This window comes from Anolis carolinensis, unplaced genomic scaffold, assembly GCF_035594765.1.
Source record: "Anolis carolinensis isolate JA03-04 unplaced genomic scaffold, rAnoCar3.1.pri scaffold_10, whole genome shotgun sequence".
Taxonomy (NCBI): Eukaryota; Metazoa; Chordata; class Lepidosauria; order Squamata; family Dactyloidae; genus Anolis; species Anolis carolinensis.
Window position 1 is genome coordinate 13,605,323 of NW_026943821.1, and position 15,516 is coordinate 13,620,838.

General features: G+C 44.2%; 1 protein-coding gene across 1 annotated transcript; it reads right to left on the reverse strand.

The window, feature by feature from the left end:
- Nucleotides 1–4,827: 4,827 nt before the first annotated feature.
- On the reverse strand, nt 4,828–8,005 carry LOC103281070 (chemerin-like receptor 1). The gene has a single exon (XM_008121790.3). It carries the CDS (start codon nt 7,966–7,968, stop codon nt 6,979–6,981), a length of 990 nt encoding a protein of 329 aa, XP_008119997.2. The 5' UTR covers nt 7,969–8,005; the 3' UTR covers nt 4,828–6,978.
- Nucleotides 8,006–15,516: the final 7,511 nt, after the last annotated feature.

Sequence of the window (15,516 nt, forward strand, 5' to 3'; positions counted from 1 at the left end):
CATTTTGACGTGGTTCTCATGTTCTGATTGTGATCTGGAAAACACCAAAAAATCGTCCAGGTAGATTATCAAGAATCTGTCTAGATAGTCCTGAAAAATATCGTTGACAAAATGCTGGAACGTTGCGGGAGCTCCGCATAAACCGAAATTCATAACTCGGGACTCGAATAATCCGAATTTAGTCTGGAAGGCGGTCTTCCACTCGTCCCCTTCTCTGATGCGAACTAGATTATAAGCCCCCCGAAGATCCAGCTTGGTGTAGACCTTGGCTCCTCGAAGTCGGTCCAGTAGATCCGAGATTAAGGGCAGGGGATAGCTGTTCCGCTTGGTGATATTGTTCAATGCTCTGTAGTCCACCACCAAGCGTAATTCCCCTGACTTCTTCTTCACAAACATCACTGGGGAGGCGGCTGGGGATTGAGAGGGTCTGATGAACCCCTTGCGAAGGTTTGTCTCTAAGAATTCCCTGAGAGCTTCTTGCTCTGGTTCAGTCAGGGAGTAGAGATGCCCTCGCGGGATCGGGGCCCCCTCCACCAAGTCAATGGCACAGTCATAAGGTCTATGTGGGGGTAATTTTTCGGCTTCTTTCTCATTGAATACATCCCAATACTCGGAGTACTTCTTTGGCAAGGTGATGATGGGCTCGGAGTCTGTGGCATGGCATACCTTGGCTACGAGGCAATGGTTTTGGCAGTACGGTGAAGCAAACTGCAGTTCTCTGTTGGACCAGGAGATGTTAGGGTCGTGGAGTGTCAGCCATGGAATTCCCAAAATCACAGGGAAATGGGGAACCTCGGTAACAAAGAAGGAAATCTCTTCCATATGTTCCCTTATCCACATCCTGGTGGGTTCTGACCACTGGCTTACGGGGCCCGTCTTGAGGGGACGGCCGTCTATGGCTTGCACCACACGGGCATTCTTGAAATCATGATATTGTAATCCCAGAGAGTCGGCATACTCTCTATCGATGAAATTATTGGTAGCTCCAGAGTCTATCATGGCGTGGATCATGACGGGTCCCCTTTTTGCTGACCATAATGTGACCACGAGAAGGAACAGGACCCCGGTTGGCGGCTCTTGGATGGATTTTTTGACCGGGTTGGCGAGCCTCTCTACACCCGGTCGTTGGCTTCCCCCGCCGGCTGTGTGCCAGTCGGCTCAGACGCCTTCGACTCCGTGGAGGACGCCGCCGCAAGACGGGCGGCAGGCTTCCCTTTGGCTGGGCACTCTCTGGCGAAGTGGCCCCCGTTCCCGCAGTACCAGCAGAGGTTCAAGCGTTGACGACGGGCCTTCTCGGCGGCATCTAGTCTGGGACGCACATTGCCCAACTGCATCGGCACCTCCTCGCCTCCTCTGGGGTATGGGGTTGGCGGCGGGGGTCTCCACACCGGACGTGGCTGAACACTGGCGGGAGCGGGGGGTTTTGCCCCGGCTCTACCGCCCTGGCCTCGAACCCATTGCTTCCTGTTGGCAATCATGACTTCAGCCCGTAAACATTGATCAATGAGTGCCTCGAGGGTCTGGGGAGGATCCACCTTGGAGATTTCTTCCAGCATTTCAATGTTGAGACCCTCCCGAAATTGTCCTCTGAGGGCTACATCGTTCCAGCCGGTGTTGTGGGCCAGCACGCGGAACTCGGCTATGTACTGAGACATGGGTCTGTCTCCTTGAAGGAGGCGCCGGAGTTTGTGACCGGCTGCCTCCAAATTGTCCTCGATTCCCCAGGTCTCCTTAAGGTGATCCAAGAAGCGTTGTGCTGAATTTAGGTGGGGGGAGGCTTGATCAAACAGGGCCGTCGCCCAGCTAGCCGCTGGTCCATCCAGAAGACTGTAGACCCACGCCACCTTGATGTCTTCTTGGGGAAACTCGGCATCACGGGCCTCTAGATAAGCTTGACATTGGCGGCGGAAAACATGAACCTTAGCAGCTTCTCCAGAAAACTTGGTAGGCAACGCCATGGCCGGGAGGCGAACTCCGCGCTCCCTCAACCCTTTTATTTCTCCATCCTGCGCGTTGAGTCTGTCACGGATGCGGTCCACTTCGTCCTTGCTGATGGTGTAGCTGAGCGGCTGTCCAGCCGGCGCGGCTCCGGTAGACATCCTGGCCTCGGTTAGTTGGTGCTTATGGGTGGCGGAGTCAAACTGTCACGACCCAGGCGGCAGAGGCACCAATAACCATACACAGAGGCCAGAATCTAACTAATATCTTTATTGAAGGAATATATAAAGTTAATAAAAACAAGTATAGAAAATAGTCCAGAATTAGACCCTTCAGGAAAGGTCAGAATTAGTCCAAAAAAGCAATGTCCAATAAGAAATATTAAGGTCCAAAGTTGTAATCCAATAACCGAAACACTCACTTTGCCAAGCAAAGTGAGGGGAGATGACAAGGTCCTTTAGTCCATAAAACTTGAGCGTGGCTAGGAAATAACTTGATACTTGAAACAAGGCTTGAACGTGGAACAAGGTAACTAAGAACAAGAACAAGGTCCGTGGAATAACTTGGTAAAATCCGTGAAACAAGGCAAGGATTAGTCCTGGGAAACAAGGCAAAGTCCGTAGGTAAACAAGGCTGGGAAGCAAGGCGAAGGCTGGATAGCAAGGCAAGGCTTGAGCTGAAGCGAGGCTTGAATCGGAGCGCGCTGTCCAGACACAACTCGCTCCGCAGGCTGACGAATTGACTCCGCGAAGTTGCTACGCGGGCAAAACACCTATATAGAGTCCAACTTTCTCACCAAAGCGGTTCTCTGGGAATCAGAAACGAAAGCTAAACTCTGAGACCAGATGTTAAACTCCTTAAAGATTCTCACGAGAACCAATGTTAATTGGCAACATTCTTAGCTGCTATCCTCGCACTCCTGCGCGAAGCTGAATCCAAACTTCTCTGTTGTTTACAAAACTCCCGGCGCAAGAACACGGGAGAAGTAGGCTCTGGGGTTGTTTGACATACTTCTGGGGCACAACTTTCTTGCAGGTGCAAGGTTTCCAGATCTGCCTGGGAAGGAACTGGCTGAGAGGAATCCAGTTCAGACTGGGAAGGTAAAAAACCCAAGTTTTCATCTTCATCAGGGATTACAATGTCCTGAGCAGGACTACAAGGCCCATGGTTCATCACACCAGGAGATTCAGGAAACTGAAGTCCAATAAAGTTCTGCACAAAATAAACTGCACAGCTTCTTGTTACAACCGGATTCTTCTCATCAGGGTTTCCTTTGGCCCATGACAAAAATTTAGACAAGGTTTCAAATATTTTCCAGAACATACCTGGACAATATGTTGGTGGAGCTGTACAATGTGTTGTACGGTAATTGTACCTCTTAATACAGATAAGAGAAAGGAAAGGACAAAGGAGTCTGAAGACGAATAGAATATATGTGTTTATTAGAAAAAGGATGTCTAGACTATGTATTGTTTACATAGGATTGAGACAGTCTTGAGAAGATAAGATAGTGACCTTTAGAATCTGGGTCTCTGAAATACAAACCTCTCTGAATACAGATGGCTAAGAGAAAATGAAATCAAACAATGAGCTCCATCTGCCCATAGCAACAACCTGTGAAGTCCCCTCACAGTCTGATATAAATTAACCACATAATAGCTGGAATTTTGTTGGTCTCCTAAGCCAATGGATATACTTTCTCCAGAGCCTTGCAGGGCCAGAAAAGTTGGGCAAAATCTAGTGGTTCTAGCAATCTAGTTCCTCAAAGTCTTTTGATCCTTCACAACCTTGGTGCCCATGGTCTCTTCCCCCTTTCCCTGGGAAAACAACACTATTATAGGGCAAATAGGGCAGCAACAGAACTCTGTCTTGGTGAGCAGGATAGTGACAGAGGGTAGGAACCAATGGACTGAGAAAACCCTAGTCTGAGAGGATTTGCCTAAGAAGAATAGAATCACAGAATTATAAAATTGGAAGAGACAACAAGGGTCATCTAGTCCAACCCCGTCATATAGGAAAATAAAATTAAGGCAGCCTGAGAGATGGCAATCCAATGGCTGTTTAGAAACCTCTAGAGAAGGAGACTCTACCATGCTCCCAAGCAGCCTATTACATGATTGAACAACTTTTATAATCAATAGGTTTTTCCTAATGTTTAGGACGAATCTCTTTTCTTAAAGTTTGATCTTATAGTTGTGTTTGTCTGTGGAGCACCAAAAAAACCACCCAAGCTCCTCAATATGACATTTTTTCAAATATTTTAATTTGTTTATATTTTCCCTTCCTAACATTATCTTCTCCAGATTCAATATAGCCAGCTTCCTATGCCATTCATCATAGGGCATAGCTTCCAGAACTTTAACCTTTGGACAGTCCTTCTCTGGACATGTTCCCATCTTGTCAATATCCTTGAATGGTGGTCAGAGCCGGCCCAACATAGAGGCCAATGTAAGTGCCCACTTGTGGTGCATTGTCCCCGGGGGCACCATTGAGGCGTCCCTGTGGCGGTGGCGGGGACCATCGGCTCCCTCCTCGCCAAACGCGGAAGGCCTCAACTGAGACCTAGCTCTTCTCGTGAGGACTCGCGAGCCTTTGCAAGAAGAGCTAGGCCTCAGTTGAGGCCTTCCGCTTTCGGCGAGGAGGGAGCCGATGGTCCCCGCCACCGCCACCGCTGTCACCAAAGGTATGTGCGGGGCCTTGGGAGGCGCAATTTCGGGGGGGGGGGGGGGCACGGCCACTAGGTTTGCCTACAAGGCGAAATTACCTCTGATGGTGGTGCCCAGAATAGGACACTGTATTCCAGGTGAGGTCTGACCATAGTAGAATAAAGTAATATTATTACCACCCCTGATCGAATGTAGCTTGACACAACAGCCATGACACAATGCTGGTATCTGTGGTTTTACAAGATCTTTATCTTCCTTTCCCAAAGTGTGTTGTTGCCTCAGAAAACTACAAATTTCAAGATTCCATTGCATTGAGCCATGGCAGTTAAAGTGCTACCAAACTGCCTCATTACTGCAATGTCGATGCACCCCAAGAAAGCTTAGTCTGAAGTAAAGACCTACAGTATTGAGGCCTTAATTGCAACTCATGATTAAGTATACATTTTGATTTTTAAAAGGGATGATTCTCAATCTACCAAATAAGTGGTAGCTGTGGTTCTTTCCCAGAACTATATCTCTCTTACTGCAAACCTATAGCAGTTTGGTTTAATCTACCAAGCAATAATATACATATTTATTGACCCTTCTGGAATTTCAGATTTCAAGGCATATTGAAGACCCATAACACAGTCCTATTGCCAAAGGATTTGAATACTGAAATGTAAACTTTCTACTTTGTCAAAATCTGATTCCCTTAAAAGTAATCCCAAAACATTAATTATTTTCTATGCAGAATTAAGATGGAGATTCTGTAGACTAATACAAAAACTAATAATAAAAGCTTTGCTTGGACTGCATTATTCTAGACGGCAAGTAACATCTTGGTTGGATTTTCTCCAAGGGAAAAACAATCTCAATTAAAAAAAACTTGCTTTCAGTCTTCATAAACAATTTGTGTTCATCTTGTCTTTTTCTTGCCTTATTGCTTGATGTATCTGTGTTGGGAACTGTGATGGATTAGGGATGAACTGATCAACTATTTAAACCATCTTCTTATTACTCAATACTTGTTACTGTATTTCTTGATGCACTCTCAGTTCAGTATAAACATCAGGGAAAAAAATCAGGGCTTTGTTGGAGGTACTGAAATTAGTATGCATAGAACCGATCGTGTCTTAGAATTGAAGGAATATATTTATTTCCAAACTGTCAGAAAATAGCCTTGAAGTAACTGCTGTGGAAAAGGGAAGTCATCTCTTTGGGTGGGTGGGTGGGATCAAGTGGTAGCTGCTACCATGGTTCATAAGAAATCTTGAACAGAATTTCATAATATATTTTATTAGTTAGGAGATCTAGAACCTCATCACATGCAACCTTACCAGTGTTGTGATTCACCAGCTTCCATGGAAAATCATGGCGGCAATCAGGCAATCTGGCATTCCAGCCTGGAGCCGACTCTTCCCCATCCACATGGGAAAGCATTAAAAAAAGGTGAAGGTTTCCCCTGATGTTAAGTCCAGTCGTGACCGACTCTGGGGGTTGGTGCTCATCTCCATTTCTAAGCCGAAGAGCCGGCGTTGTCCGTAGACACCTCCAAGGTCATGTGGCCAGCATGACTGCATGGAGCGCCGTTACCTTCCCGCCAGAGCGGTATCTATTCATCTACTCACATTGGCATGTTTTCGAACTGCTAGGTTGGCAGGAGCTGGGGCTAACAGTGGGCGCTCATTCTGCTCCTGGGATTTGAACCTGGCACCTTTTGGTCTGCAAGTTCAGCAGCTCAGTGCTTTAATGCACTGTGCCACCAGGGGCCCTGGGAAAGCATTACTGTGTAACTAATGCCCAGAGCAACCCTGTTGTTCCTTATGGGACATGGGGATGTTTTTGTGTTGGCGGTGGGAGCCTCCCACCACGCTGCCTCCTCAGTTTACCAATGGAGCCCCAACAGAAGTCACCCTATTTCGTATGATGGGCAGCGTTGGGATCCATGGGTGAATTGGGGCAAAGGTGTCCTAATATACTTAGTTTGCCCCATGTGATAAGGCTGTAAATGTCAGTCTCAGAAGGGGGTTGGACAAATGAACAACTGCCAAAGCCCACATATGAGCAGGCAGAGCACTGTTAGTATCCAGAATCCTTTCACCCCACTGCCATTGAAGCATCTGAGAAGGTCCAATGTCTTTCTCTGGCTTCCTTCTCACCCAACCCTGTATCTCTGGACATGTTTCAAGAGAAGGAGTGGCCAATGGTTGGATGCCAAAGGAAGCACATGGAAGTTACTTTGATTAATAGTATCCTAAAATTTGGTGTAACCACACTGAACATGAACAGTGTCATAGGTCCATAATCCAAGTCAGATATTCTGAGGACCACCGGTTTTCTTTCTTTTCTGAATATGTAGAGTATAGAGATGGTCCCTGTAAAATTGCAGCACTCAAGTCCAACTTTCCTTTGGTTCTGAAGTCTTTTGATTAAGACTCCTTGATGCTTCAGCTGCAACAGAACCTTCATCCTCTTCAGTTAATGCCTTCCGGAAAAGACCCAAGAAAGAGGTCTGGCGGCGACGACCCCTGAGCCGGATATAACCCACAAAACAATACAGCACTGGGTTGACACAGCTGTGGAGGTAGGCCAGAGCATTTGTCAACTTGAGTCCAATTCCCCATTCCTCCTTTGTGAACAATAGTGTACTGATAAGTACAAAGATGTGGTGGGGTAGCCAACAGATGAAAAAGAATACAACAATGATGGCTACTAGAGCAAAGGTTCGGTGGGACCCTTCCCAGCGTCGCCCACGGAGCTTGAAAACTAGAACCAAGTAGGCTGAAGAAATGATGATAAAAGGCACAAGAAATCCCCCAAAGAACCTGCTCAGTCTCAAGGGCAGATCCGTGGATTTCTTGAGAACTTTCTGATAGACACAGTAGGTGCCTCCATTGATTTCTACAGTATGACGGACTACCAGATAGGGAATGCTGAAGGCCAAAGCTAAGATCCATGCTCCAATGCACATCAGGGCTTGACAGTGGGGGCCCCGATGGTTTCGGGCCCAGACAGGTCGTGCTATCAATAAGCAGCGGTAGACACTTATGACAGTGAGTATGAAGACACTGGAAAAGACAGTGAGGTAGCGGGCAAAAGCATGTAGCTTGCATAAGGCAAGGCCAAAGGGCCAGCAGGAGTACATGATTTCTTGGACCAGGGCAGGGATACGGCCAAGAGAGAAGAGGAAGTCCGCGACAGCCAGGTTGAAATAACAGATGGATGTGAAGGTTTTCCGCTTCTCCCGCATGGCGATGACCCACATCACTAGCCCATTGCCAGAGACACCCAGAACCAGGATGATCACATTAGTTACTATGCCAATGTGACGCATGTCATCATCCACGGCAGTGGTATTGAAGGCTGTACACGAGGCATTCATGGTATCTGCAAAGAGAAACCCAGACAAATTTAGTACCCATTTTTTTTCAATCCTTGCATATCTCTTAATGTCATTCTTAAAACATACAATTCTGGGGGTTTTCGGATTTAGGGCCTCATCACATTGAGGTCTTGCAGACAAGTAACAGTGGGAAAATCCATAGGGCAGCAGAGGAAACCATCGCTCCATGCCTCGCATTGCTCACATCACCCCCTTCCCCATCACATGTTGGGCACCATTGCTTCCCAGCTTCCCCCCACACTGTCCCTGGCTTACTCAGTCAGAATGCTGGGAGTCACCCATCTTCTGTATTCTTCTTCCCAGCATGCTGTCAACACAGTCCCACCAGAAGTTGCCCTATGTCATGCTCTGAGTCCATACTGGCTCTGTGGTGAAAGCACCCTACAATGGGGCAAAAGCCCCATGTGATGGGGTGGTAAGTCTTTCAGCACTAAAACTACAAAATTTTGTAGAGATAAAGCTTCAGTGGAGACACTTTCCCTCTTGATAACCCTTTCAGGAGTGAACTTCCCTTCCGAAGGATAGATTCCTCTCCCTGTTGTCTCAGACCTGTTCTTAACCAGGAGTCATTTGTAACTCAGGGATTACCTGTAGTCTGAAGAACAACATCATCACACAAATGTGAACAGTCCTAAGGGATGAAGTTATGAAGTAGCAACAAAAATCATGTTATGTTTGGGGGTCACCACAACATGAGGAACTGTATTAAAGGGTCGTGGCATTAGGAAGGTTGAGAACCACTGCTCTAACCACTTCAGGAGTCTACCGTATACCATGCAGCTGTGGACAGTTCTACATAGGGACCACCAAACGCAGCAATGCCCAGACATGAATCGAAAGAACATGAAAGGTACTGCAGACTAATTCAACCAGAGAAGTATGTAGCATAGCACTTGATGAACCAACCTGGACACAGAATATTATTTGAGAACACAGAAATTCTAGACCACACTGACAACCATTATGTCACACTACACAGAGAAGCCACTGAAATCCACAAGCATGTGGACAACTTCAACAGAATGGAGAAAACCATGAAAATGAACAAAATCTGGTATTAAAAACACCAGAATCTATAGAGTAAATAAGGAACACCACTCAAAAACAGGAGAACTCCAGACAGTAAACAATCAAATTGCCAATTAACACCTCCCAAACAGAGGATGCCTTCAGGCAACAACAGCCAGGCTACCTCTATAAAGATACCCTCACTGATTGACTTGGCAGCTTCATGGCTACTCAATGCTATCCAAGAACATTCATGCTTGCTTTACACAGACAAGGGTTCTTTCTCCCACCTGGGATATTCTATTGATATTTACTCCACTTCTCACCTTCAACAGACCTCTAAAGATGAAGGTGAAGGCCACAGATGAAGGTGAAATGTCAGGAGAGAATGCTACTGGAACATGGCCATACAGCTCGAAAAACTCACAGCAGCCCAGTGCTCTAGCCATTTGCTAGGTCCTCCAACATTATGGTAATCTCCCCATAGAGTTGAGCTGAAGGACCTTACAAACGCTCAGAGATTATACTTCTTCAGGAATCTCTTGAATCTCCAGCACAATGCATCCGCCACAGATATTGCTGGGAGGGCTATCTTGTTGAATAACTACTAATAGCTGATGTAAAAGACACCACTAGATATCTTGAAATGCTTTCCATGTCACAGTTCATGCTCAGAATGTGCTCATCAATATTTCTCTGAAGGCATCTTTTGACTGCACCCTTTCCCCCCATGCTCCTCCATAGCTATACCTGATGTCTTAAAGCTGATGCCCTCCATGCCTATTGCAGCTGATGTCCTAAAGAAGTGATTGAGAAACTATCAGCAACCCTGAATTCAGAAGAAACCACAACTTCCTGTTGTGGCAGAAAGGGCAGCTTCTGTTCCACAAACACAGAGTATCTGGTTGAAATGGCCTCCTAAGTGGCCATTCTTGTGTGTTTTGATGCACAAAAGCAGAAGAGGATTGGACTAAATGGCCCAAAGGGTCTCTTCCAACCCTCTATATTTTGGAAGCAGTTAAAATATGGCTGTTCTGTCGTGCATTTGAATAGACAAGTCCATTATATCCTGGCCCTTACCCACATCAGAATTTGCCCTGTCATGTTATCGTTTCATTTCCATCCCAGATTTATCTTCCCTATCTGCTTTGTCTATGTGATGTATGTTCTATTTTGATATAGACACGCTTTTTATCAGTTTGATTGTTTGCCCATTTATATCCACATTGCAGCTCTTAATACTGTGGATGATAGTTTATATTTCTTGTTCTTAATTATGTTCATTTTAAACTATGATCTGTTTAATTTGTTTTTAAATGTGATGCTTGTTGTTTTAACTGTTGATTTTATGATGTTATGTGATTTGTATTGGGCTTGTCCTCGTGTGAGCCGCTCTGGGTCCCCGTTGGGGAGATGGAGGCAGCATACAAAAATAAACTTCTTCTTCTTCTTCTTCTTCTTCTTCTTATTATTATTATTATTATTATTATTATTATTTGAAACACAACAAGTTGAGTCCACAGCAGACACTCTGCTGGCTGTTGTACTGGATCACACATTTCCCAAGTGTCTAGGACTATGTGATATATCAGCGATTATTATTATTATTATTATTATTATTATTATTATTATTATTATTATTATTTTATTATATGACACAGCAAACAAGATAGACATACTGGATTTTGTATCACAAAATCACAAGTCGAACACTTCCAAAGAGTTTAGGACTGTCTGATATATTTTCGGATAATGCGCGCAGATCCAAGAAGGGTGACCATTTGCAGTTGGCAGATCGTAATTTTGTCAATGCCTATTGTTTCCAAATGCCATCTGAGATCTTTTGGCACGGTACCCACTGTGCCCATCACCACCGGGACCACCTGCCAGAGTCTTTGAAGTTCAATCTTGAGGTCCTGATAGCGGCTGTGTTTTTCCTGTTGTTTTTCGTCAATGCGACTGTCACCTGGGATGGCGACATCAATGATCCAAACCTTTTTCTTTTCCACAACTGTGATGTCTGGTGTGTTGTGTTCCAGAACTTTGTCAGTCGGGATTCGGAAGTCCCACAGTATCTTTGCATGCTCATTTCCCATTATCTTTGCAGGTTTGTGATCCCATCAGTTCTTTACTGCAGGGAGGTGGTACTTGAGGCATAAGTTCCAATGGATCATTTGGGCCACATAGTTGTGCCTCTGTTTGTAGAGACCCCTTGGGCCATTTAGTCCCACCCCTTTTTGCCTTTGTGCATCAAAAGCCCTAGCAAAGCATCCCTTAATAATTAATTATTAATTAAATAATTTCTTTTTCGTGTCAGGAGCAACCGGAATTGCTTCTGGAGTCAGAGAATTGGCTGTCTGCAAGGACGTTGCCCAGGGGACGCCCGGATGTTTTGATGTTTTTACCATCCTTGTGGGAGGCTTTTCTCATGTCCCCGCATGGAGCTGGAGCTGATAGAGGGAGCTCCTCCGCGCTCTCCCCGGGTGGGATTCGAACCTGGCAGCCTTCAGGCTCTCTTTGAATTTTTATTTTTAGTATTGATTGTATGGCTTCATTTATGACTTTCCAAAACTGTTGCACTTGGGGGAACGTCCACCAGGTATGAAAAAAAGTTCCTGTCTGTTGTTCGCATTTCCAACATTTGTTGGAAGCATTCTTATAACATTTAGAAATTTTGTATGGTGTAATATACCATCTGTACTGCATCTTGAGACAATTTTCTTTCAAGTCATATGAGTAAGTGTATTTGAGCCTTTGATTCCAGGCTTTATCCCAATGTTTTAAATCAATTTGATGACCAACATTCTGGGCCCATTTCACCATACAGTCTTTTATTTATTATTTCTCTGTTACATTTTAGCAATCAATTTTCTCTCAGTTTTCATTATACTATCCCAGAAGCCATTTTGGCTGCAAAACCCAGATCTCTATCTTTCTTAAAAAGTTCGAACACATGCCTATAGTGGAACCAAGAACAGTTTGGAAACTTAAGTTTGATGTCTTTTTCATCTTTTAATTCCACTTTTTCTTTTATTAATATAAAAGTTCAATAAAAAATATAAAAAAGGAAATAAAAAACCCATGGAGAGCCATATCCCAACAAACTTCCATGAGCTTCTTAGAGGGTTTCCACAGCCAATCAGAGAATTGAACACACATCTCCAAAGTCATTGTCCAACACTGAAACCATGCTAGGTGTCAACATTAAAGTATATAATACTGCATTATATTATAAAGTAAGGTGGGCACAGTCAGGACTTTGGGCCATAAGTGCCCCCAAATTTCATATTTATAGCACTTAAGGTCTCTTGACGGTCCCCAAACTCCAGTCCTCTCCTTCCAACTTCCAGACCAACTTTTAGCTGAACAGACCAACTAGACATGACACAATGTCCTATCTGGCACACCACAATGTACTGTGGTGAGGGTGCATGCTGCAGCACAAATTGGTCCCTGCCCTTCTCTCGTAGCCTGCTCTTATATAGAAACCAAGAGTACAGAGAAAGAAGCTTCTATGACAGTGGTTCTCAACCTGTGGGTTCCAGATGTTTTGGCCTTCAACTCCCAGAAATCCCAGGCCAAAACACCTGGGGACCCACAGGTTGAGAACCACTGTTCTATGAGATACAAACAAATCCAAAATGTCTCAGCTTTCTGTGGCATCACTGGTACATAATGTTTGCTCACCACACACTGCTTCAGAATGCGTTCTGTACCACAATGTAGGCTGATTCCGAGTTAAGGGTGACTTGAAGAGCTGCCGTCCCAATGAGTTGTAAAAATGTGTGCAAGAGGAAGGCAAAGGAAACCCATATAATCCCTGCCCCATCCTCACTTTGCAAAATCACAATGCTGCAACAGCTGGAGTGAGGAAACTTGAGGTTACAACATCTTGATCCCTCACTTCCCTCTCACAGAGGAAAGGCACAGCTGTGTTTAGATCAAAGACCACCAGCCTTTGCTGGCTTCCAAGCACTGGAAGGAAAGTTGGTTATGATGGGAGCAGAGATTTTAATAATGCAGGGTGGAGGTGGCGGATGAAGGGATTCGCCTCTTGAATAAAAATCCATTCTCCCTATGATAATTTCCTTAAATCTTCCAATTTTAATACACTGTTGTCATTTAAGACTTCAGTTGAGCATTTAGAAACACTGTTTGGACATCCAAAGAAAAGGATAGTTTTGAATTCTGCACAACACTAAAACTTCACAAACTTACCAACTTAGTCTATGCACAAGAAAGGCTTTCCATGAACATACACTTCATAGGCTGCAGAACTCACTTTCCATGCACAAACAACTCTGTTAGAAAATTCATTCTCAATTTTGATGACACCACACAGGCATTCAATACTTGAACAGAGAAAGCCATTGCATTAATCTTTTGACAGTAGCTTATTTGAAGGCATATCTCTGCAAATTTGCAGCAAAATCATGGTTCTTTAGATTTTCTTAAGAGTTCAGAGCATTATGACTTTCACAATATTCATTTACTTCCTAGTCACAATCATTGTCATTTAGTATTACACAACTGTTTTTATGCATGGAGCATACTGCATTTTAAATGGATTTGCCTTTTTTTGGAAGCTTCAAAAATACTTTCTAATTAAAATGCATTACTTTGTTAGCAAACTAGCAGAGTAATCCATTTAATTTAATACCATATACCAGTGGCCCTGACCCCAGTGCCTTCAGAGCTGCATTTCTTCTGCTTCTTCTCTTGTGGTTGGTGTGATGTTATTCTTTCTTTATAAAATGTACTTTATAAATCACAAATAATGTATAAATGCACATTCACATGGAACCATAAAAAAGAAAGATCAGCTTTAAAATGGTAGAAGCACAAAGTGGTGGCAAGGAAGCGCAAAGCACAAAGTGAAAGAGGAGGTGTAATTTTATTCATACCGTACTTATTCCAGCCTTCCTCTCTCTTTTGCTCCCTCTCCCTCTCTCTCTTCATGCAGCCAAACATACCAGGAATCAAAACCACTCAAAATCAACTAGCCCAAAATTCCTCAGAGCACACAAGACCAAAGCAGACAGCAATCTCTCAAAGTGGACAAAAGCACGAGGCACGGAGGCTGCTCCCTTGAAGCCTTAAAGTCCTGAACATTGGTGCTATCTCTCCCTCTGATGCTAGCTCTTAACTCAAAACATTCTTAAGTTGGGACAGTTAAATAGAGGTTCTGCTGTACTATAAAAATGGCCAAGTAGAGACCCAAATTTTCTAAGGCTCCATCTAAACTGCATTATATGCCAGAGCAGATCCAGCCATATGTTAGCAGTCCACACTCTCATGGTACACTTTCTTGTGGCTGTTTCAGGAGGAAATTCTGAGACAGACAAGTAGAGGGCAGTCAAACCCAGTTTTTCCAATCAACAGGAGTCAGCAACAAAATAGCTGAAATGAGGCTAATGGCTCTCAATATTTTCTATAGTAGTGGCTCGCAACCTGTGGGTCCCCAGATGTTTTGGCTTTCAACTCCCAGAAATCCTAACAGCTGGTAAACTGGCTGGGATTTCTGGGAGTTGTAGGCCAAAACACCTGGGGACCCACAGGTTGAGAACCACTGTTCTATAGAGTAGTGTTTCTTAAACTGTTCTCCTCCAGGTATTTTGGACTTCAGCTCCCAGAAATCCCAGCCAGCTTACCAGGTGTTAGGAATTGTGGAAGTTGAAGTCCAAAACATCTGGAGGAGCACAGTTTCAGAAACTCTGCTATAGAGTACATGGACAGCTTACATACTAAGCCCTGCTCAAAGTGTTGTGGGGAGGCAAAAACTACCCATTAATATGCATCTCTTCTATGGAATCTATCTAGGAACTACTGCTAGTTTCACTTTCTGTTCTGTCCTGTCAAACTGAGATTCAGATCAATGTTTTCTGCAAACAATTCTTGGTGCAAAGAAGAAATGTGACAGAGATTTTGCTTCTGGCTGTCACACTGGAGATTGCTGGCTCCCATTGATGATAAAAATATTGGTCTTTTGCAACACAACCAACAGGAGAACAGACTTCAGTTGCTTGCAGTAGCTGCTGCTTAGTCAGAAGGGCAGAGTTTGGCCAAGGAGTGCTACTTTAAACATTTGGAATCTTCTCAGTTATGTTTCCCCCCCAATGAATTCCTCCAGGCCAAAGTAAAATATATCACACCAGATTCCTGTCCAAATCCCCAACATGGACCATGTTGCATCTGTTTGCCACATTAACATTATGGGAGAGCGGGAGGAAAAAGAGAGGGAGAAACCTCATTCAGCTCTAGCATGAACTTCAATTTCAGCATTTTAAGGATTGAGAAGTCATTGTGCTTTGCCTGGAAGGACCACTTTAATATGTGTCTATCTCATAATAATTTTTGGTCAAAGTTCTGAAGAATGGGTGAATTTTGGAAAGTTCTTATTTATTTTTAGAACAGAACAAACAAAATATAACAACAACAACAACAACAACAACAACAACAACAACAACAACAACAACAACAAAACATTATTCTGCTTTATCTCCCCAAAGGGACTCAGGG